Below are 7,403 nucleotides of genomic sequence, written 5' to 3' on the forward strand. Positions count from 1 at the left end.
TATGTTTAGCAACTTAAAAATGTACTTTCAACATTAGGCATATTTAATGTAGATAGGGAAACAATAGGTGGTGTTATTAACCCTTTGAGGAGTAAGGAATTTCTAGAGGTTCTTCTAGAATTTTACTTGAACACTCTACAGCTCCCATAAAAGTCTATGTTAAAAATCTTGCAAAGTCCTTGTGACATCATAATGAGAACTGAAGATTTGGGCAAAATCCTAACCACGTATTTGTGATGGTACTCCTCAAAGGGTTAAACATTGCATAAGCAAGACATGGCAACCATTCAGCATCAACTTAAATGTGTACATTCATCTTTATTAATATTAAAAAAAAAATGTTGTGCAGCAGGTTTTCAAGCATGTTTTTTTTACAATATAGGCCCTACAATTTCAACTGAAGAGGAACTTCTGAATCACAAGCTAGACCAGAGAGTCTTCTGGACTGTATTATCTAGTGCTGGGAGCCAAGTGCTTTAGCATCAGCCTGAGTTGATTAACTCCAACGATGGGCAACTCCCCCTTATATTGCCAATAGCGCATACAAGAATGGGTCACCAAATGGGTCAAAAATGGGTCCCCAGATGAAAAAAAAGAACTGTGGATGATTAATAACAGTTGTAATTGACATGGGTGGGCGTCATTGCGGTGGGATTAATAATAGTCATAATTGACGTTGGCGCCATAGCGATAGGAGGAGGGGTCGTAGTGACCGGTTGGGGAGTTCTCGTCGTAATGATGCTGGCCCATGTTATCCGTGGTCCTGGAGTGGTCCATCCAATAGGACAGATGTGTCTCCAGAGCCTGAGGAAGAAGACAAACAGCACAACAGCTGAGTATACACTGTGTAGAGCAGGGTTTCCCAAACTGGGGTGCGCGGCCTGCCACAAGGGGGTGCGCGAGCTGAATAGAGTACTGGCTGAGATGTGTGTTTTTACAGAATAAATGAACATTACATGTTGTTTGGTGAATTGCATGCTGGAAGGATCCATGTTTAGTGTAATTTATAACTCCTAGACTTGTCATGCAACAAGTTCCATTGTAATGATGGCAGAAAAAACGTCAGGTCTATTGGAAATGAGGTTTGCTCAAAATGTGCGATTGTGCAACATTCGCTTACTGGTGCGCGAACCACACTAAAATGTACAAGGGGGTGCGCAGGGAAAGAAGTTTGGGAACCGCTGCTGTAGAGCAACACTACACAGTTTCGCTGAGTTATATGCAGGGCCGCTGCTAAGGTTTTGGAGGCCCTAAGTATAACTGGTCAGGAGGCCCCCTTCATAATTAAATAATACAAATACAATCATTTTAACGTAGCTATTGGGGAGGGGACTTCCAATATGACTTTGTCTCAGGCCTGGTAAAAGCTGTGTCAAGGGCCTTGGCTTGCGTGCGTCAGATCTTTTAACAACACTAAGAAGTTTAGTAAGTGACCCCACCAAAACTGTCAACTGTAGCCCCCCCCCCCACCCCCCCCCCCAGCAGTCAGCCCCGCAGCGGTTAATGCTAGCAAATATAATTCAAGAGGGCCCCCCATGTCTATATTTTGCCTAGAGCCCCTAAATCGGTAGAACCGCCACTGTTGATTCTCATTCACACATCAGCAGAGGCCTGGCCTGACCTGGGCTGGTACTCTGGCAAACAGGGTGCTGGTGGGTTGCTACTTGATGACACTTGACTCAATGAGCCCATTTATATGGCCGCAATAATCAGGTTATTGGAGTAAACGCTTTATTGCTGTTTACATGCAGTTCGTTGATTGACTGTGTTCCACTAAAGTGTGTGACACGAAGTTAGAGTTTAATGCTTGTGATTGGTTACTTATCCTTCTAGAATGTCAATAACCTGACAGTAACCTGATTATGCTGATTACATGACACGAGAAATCAGTTTATTAGCCAAAAACCTACCTGTGCGAATCGGATTTCTCATAAACCGATAACGGCAATAAACTGGTTATGAAAACTGTTTATTCAGTTTACATGAGCGCTCGAATGAACCGGTTACTCCAAAAACCTGATCATAAACGGTTTATTGATGCACATATAAACGGGCTCAGTGACTGTTGGGTCTTTTGTGTTTTCTGTCTTAGAGACTGGGTTACAATATAGAAGGGGCTGTGCAAAAATGCCTGGCCCTTTTGACGGTCCCAGTGCAAACCACTCCTCAAAACTTATTCATTGTGGTTATAGCCCATTGAGGGTGAGGTCCCTTACAGCTTATTAACAAGTACATGAACCATGGATGTGGTTTTGGACCATTTCCCAGAGTGAATGGATACTTTAAATTGATTCCTGAGAACTAATCGTTTTATCATTTTGTTTCTTTTCCAGACACAATTCTCATCGCTGAACTGATATGACATCGCTGAAGACAATGTTTAAATTGTACAGAAAATTGCAGTCAGTCCAACTCTTGAGAAACATATTCCTAACTGAGGTAAACGTATGTGACACGGGGTCACCTACCGATGGCTGAGGAATGTGACGGGTGGTCACTGCCATATAGATATAAACAGGAAGTGAGTGAGTTCTAAATAACATAACAAATATGGTGGGCCGCATCTGCTGCACAAATATAACATATAGCCATTAAAACAATCTCCGATTTCCTCCTAACACAGCTGTCAACTCCCCTCATGTGGCCGTGACAAAAGCTGTCAGTTTTATGAGCAACCACGCACCAACTGGGTGTCAACACCATCTGCCTCCCTCCTCACCATTTTAATGAAGCCTTCACCAACTATATATACTGCATTAAATATAAAGACAGAAATTCATATGGGTGTTTAACACATTGACGAGATAATGAAATATTAATAAAAATGGTGCGTGTGAGGCAGGCATTTGTTAGGGGAGGATTTTTTTTGCATCAGAGGTAGTAGACATATCTTCATTTTCAATGAGCAGGATGATGTTTTAAGCGTATGAAAATATGTCAGTATGAAAATATATGCTCTGTAACCACACTGTAACAAATAGCTGTTTATTTACGGCAAATCTGCAACAGCATTCTACTGTTTTTCGAAAAAACAGACAACTACTGTGAAAATATTACTTTGAGTCACATATTGAGCATAAACAGTAAGTACTGCACAATAGCAGTATTCGCCGTTGTGGAAAAAACTAGAGATGCACCGGATCCTGATTTTTAGGATCCTGCCGGATACCAGATCCACTGCTTAAGATCCTGCCGGAACCGGAACCGGATACCGGATCCTACAAAAGGGTTGAAACATATAGTCTACTCGCATTCGTGGGCCCTTTTTATTACGTTGGCGCAAACTATTTTTTAGACTCATTGGCTTATTGCCACACTGCCTGCAATAGCCGCTTCCAAAGGGATTTCACTCCATGCAGTGATTGGGGTTGTGAAAGACTGAAAAGCCTAGGCTAGACATGCACCAGACCCTGATTTTTAGGTAACATGCCGGATACCGGATCCACTGCTTAAGATCCTGCCGGACCCGGACCCTGTGAAAAACTCTATTATCCTGACGGATCCGGAACCGGAACCGGATCCGGTGCATCTCTAGAAAATAACAAGTTATTTTAGGCAGCACCATTGAAACCCATTCATCCTCCACTTGTCCGTGATCACCATCAAACTTCAATACCACCTGAAGAACTGAAGTTATTCTGACTGGTTAAAGATTATCTGATACTATCAAGCATGATGAAACAATTTCTAAGGAAACTACAATACTTAAAAAGTGCTTGATGCAGCAAAGTGTGAGTAGCACATGCATTTTGATAGTGATGAAAGTGTGAATGGCTGAAACATTTTAAGAACTTGTAACACTCTTGCAACAAGCAGCCCCATCTAAACCAATCTGCTAATCAGTGCCTGGCCTCACCTGAGTAGGGCTGTCATGCCATTATTCAATTATGGGCGTCACCTGCCAAGGGCCTGATGACTCTGGTCACATGGTACTCTTGCACCTGTATATAAATCTGGACTATCAACACTTCAGTTGCTTGCCTGCCTGCTGGCTGGCCTGCATGGCACAGCATAGCACTTGTTTGCCTACAAGCTTGCCTACAAGCTTGCTTACATGCTTGCACACTTTCCTCTTTGTGAAAGCTTGATGTATGTGGCATCATTTGTGGCATTGTTGCATATAATGTGCCTGCTGCAAATTAGGCATTGCTTTGAGAGCTAGCTTGTAGTGCTGCTTGTTTGCTGTGCTACTTGGTGCAAAATATTTTTTTTAAAGACTGACCAATGCTATATTCATCATTGGCTCATCAAGAGATACAGTAAAAAGCCCACCTTGCACACTATCATTGTAACATAGCACTGCGTACTCTGAAATTTTATTCATGCACACACTTTCAAAGGACCACCGCAAACCATTTTCTCAATACAGCATTGCGCCATAGTATCATGCTCAAGGCACTCCAGTCATGGTGAACGATGGGAGGGTGGGGTGGTAACATGGCCAGGGTACCACAGTTGTGGAGAATGATGGGTGGGGTGGGAAGTTGCCATGGCCATATTCATGAATACAACTATGACCCAGTATTTGCCTGTCGATCACACAGTACAATTCAACTTTTTAACTGAAATGTACTGTTATTTTTCTGTAGAGTACTGTTATTTAACAGTTCAATTGCTGCTGAAAAAATGTTATATACTGTGATACATTAAACAGCAATGAGCTGTATTTGATTTTTGGTGTGAAATAACAGTAGAATTACAGGTAAATATAATTGCCAGTAACTGCCGTTATTTTGCAGGGAAATTTTGTTACAGTGCACCCAAACAACTGTCTCACGGGATGACCTTTGAAACGGAATAATGCGAGGTGTAATGGTGTGAATAACACAGTCTGACAGCACCTTGTGCTTTTTCAGGCTACTGTGTTCCTGTTCCATATAAATTAGATGCACACACTCTGAAATATAAAAGGAACTTTTAGGATCTTTTTCAGCGTGTCATAGATAAGTTGCGGCAACATAATCATTTGACACTGATATGACATTCCAGAATTCATTAGGACCTGAAGATCTGGAAAAATGTGTTAAGAACCTGTGGCCTTTAATGTGTGAAGAACCTGTGTGAAGAACTTGCACCTTCCCGCACTACCTAGAACAGGCATGCAACCTTGATGATAAGGAGGGCCCCTTTTTTGTGCAGTGGTTTACTCAGGTGCAGTTTACTCACTGACTGCAGATATTGTTTGGCTGGAATAGGAGTGTTTCCTATCCACCAACAGTACAATTACAATGGATTGATTCAGTAATGTTTTTTTTTATTCATTTTTTTATCATTTTCAATCAATTTAAAAAGTCATTATTATTATTTTAGTTATGCTTCATCTACGGGCAGCACTGAGTGAGGAGGCCCCCAGGCCTCCAGTTGCCCATCCCTGACCAAGAACAAAATACTTTTAAAAAATTCAGCAACAAAGTACCCTCTAGGAATTAAAGGAGAATTCCGGCCAGTTTGGATTAATATCCCATCTTGGGTGGACCGAGGGAAAGGGATGAAAGGCAAAACCGTGAGAAATTTTCATGCCTGCTGCGCAAAGTTGTTCAATTGCGCTGTTTTCGGTTAAAACCTGGCCCTTCGGGCACGTATTTGATCTGTTTTAAAGCTCCTAGCGTGCATTAAAACCCTTTTGAACGCTTTGGCCGTGGTGTGTGGGTCCATACAAGTCGATCTAGTGGTTCACATTTCCATTAGGTAGCATAGGTACGATACAACAGGAGTTTTCAAAAGTGGCGCACCTACCTCTTTCAGCTTCCGCCTTCCAACTACGTCCGCAAAATGGTTCGCCAAAGTGATACTTCATAGTAATCCATTTTATTTTTGTCCACCAAAGATGAGCCACAAGAAACATATTCACATGTTTCCATGTCCTGTGTTGTTATTGTCTCGCAGATTCACTTCTCTGTCACTGAACGCAGTTTAGTGACAGAGAAGTGAATTAACCGAAAACAGCGCAATTGAACAACTTTGCGCAGCAGGCATGAAAATTTCTCGCGGTTTTGCCTTTCATCCCTTTCCCTCGGTCCACCCAAGATGGGATATTAATCCAAACTGGCCGGAATTCTCCTTTAATCATCGGAGGAGCATGTTAGTACATGTTGGGCATTATGCTACAGTGCTTGGAGACTGGAGGGGGCTCTACCGTTCTACCGCTCACAGCATGAAGGACAAACTTACTGCTTCATCATAGCCCATGTACACCAACTGCATGATCCACTGCTGCACGTCCGGCCTGCTCCTGTCCCAAATGTTCCTCTTGGGCCTCCGTACTGTTGCCAGGAACTCTTTGGCCTTGGCTGGTGCCACTGCTACTGCGGGCGGCTTTGGCTGCTCTGCAGCTACTGTAGGAGGGGACAGCATTGGATATGTCAAGTGCAGTGCATGAACATAACAGACCTTCATGGAAGGGTATATTGTACATAACAGTGTAATGTGCAGTGTTGGGGAATTACACTGAAAAAGTAACCAATTATAGTTACTAAGTACTTCTCCAAAAAGTAACTGAGTTACAGTACCAACCGAGGTACTCCACTAGAAAAGTAGCAGTTACCAGGAGATGTAACTACTGTTACTTTTTTTTGCTAACAAATGTTAGGGACTTTGAATTTGAACATACAATAAAAGCAGGATATTCATACTTGTTCTGTGATCATAGACTGCATGTGACAATATAGCCAAACAAAATTGTGATTGGGAGTGCCTCATTTGAGCCACCATACTTTGACATGAGAGTGATAAATTACGTTGAAACTAAATAGGCACTGAATGTTACCAATATCTTGGTCATAAGATCATTCTGTAGTTGTTGAGGGAGAGGAGGTTTGGGATCATGATGAATCTCAATCTGGAAATATTTAGGGTCATTGTACTCCAGTAAGTGTAATGAGTTCGGATCATGTGAAAAAAAAGAGAGAACTTTCTCAGGTGCTATTAGCGTGAATGACACTGTTTCCAAATGTCAATGACGCATGTAAATGAGCTAACAACTGTAGCCAGCCAGGATATTGGGGGATTTTTCCTTTTCATGTATTTTAACATATTTTTAACACCATTATTCCCATCACTAGCAATGTGAAGCATGAGGCAGAATTTTTTCAAATAATAATTAAATACAATCATAAACAAACAGGGCAACATGCTTATGTGTGTTTTTCTGATGTTGCCTGAAGCTGCATCCATTTTTTTGCAATATTTTGCTGTATCATAAATTGGTGAAACACACACTAGTGCAGGGGTTCCCAACCTTTTCCAACTAAGGGCCCACTCGAAATTGTCACAAATGTTCGGGGCCCACCTCTGACCCGATTACAAATAAAACTCACATAAATCAGCAGCAATATTTTTTTTATAATTTTTTATAATTTTTAGAATATTATTTCAAGGCCCACTTGGTATACCTTCAGGGCCCA

The 7,403-nt window shown here is 41.8% G+C and overlaps 1 protein-coding gene across 1 annotated transcript in view; it reads right to left on the reverse strand.

Moving 5' to 3' along the window:
- Positions 1-407: 407 nt before the first annotated feature.
- ecrg4b (ECRG4 augurin precursor b) overlaps positions 408-7,403 on the reverse strand; it is an 11,025-nt gene continuing 4,029 nt past the window's right edge. The window contains exons 3-4 of the mRNA XM_063212592.1: positions 6,172-6,335; positions 408-804 (exon numbers count right to left, since the gene is read on the reverse strand). Of these exons, the coding sequence (XP_063068662.1) occupies positions 655-804; positions 6,172-6,335 (314 nt within the window). The 3' untranslated portion in view covers positions 408-654. The remainder of the gene's footprint in view (positions 805-6,171; positions 6,336-7,403) is intronic.

Source organism: Engraulis encrasicolus, chromosome 12, assembly GCF_034702125.1.
Source record: "Engraulis encrasicolus isolate BLACKSEA-1 chromosome 12, IST_EnEncr_1.0, whole genome shotgun sequence".
NCBI lineage: Eukaryota > Metazoa > Chordata > Actinopteri > Clupeiformes > Engraulidae > Engraulis > Engraulis encrasicolus.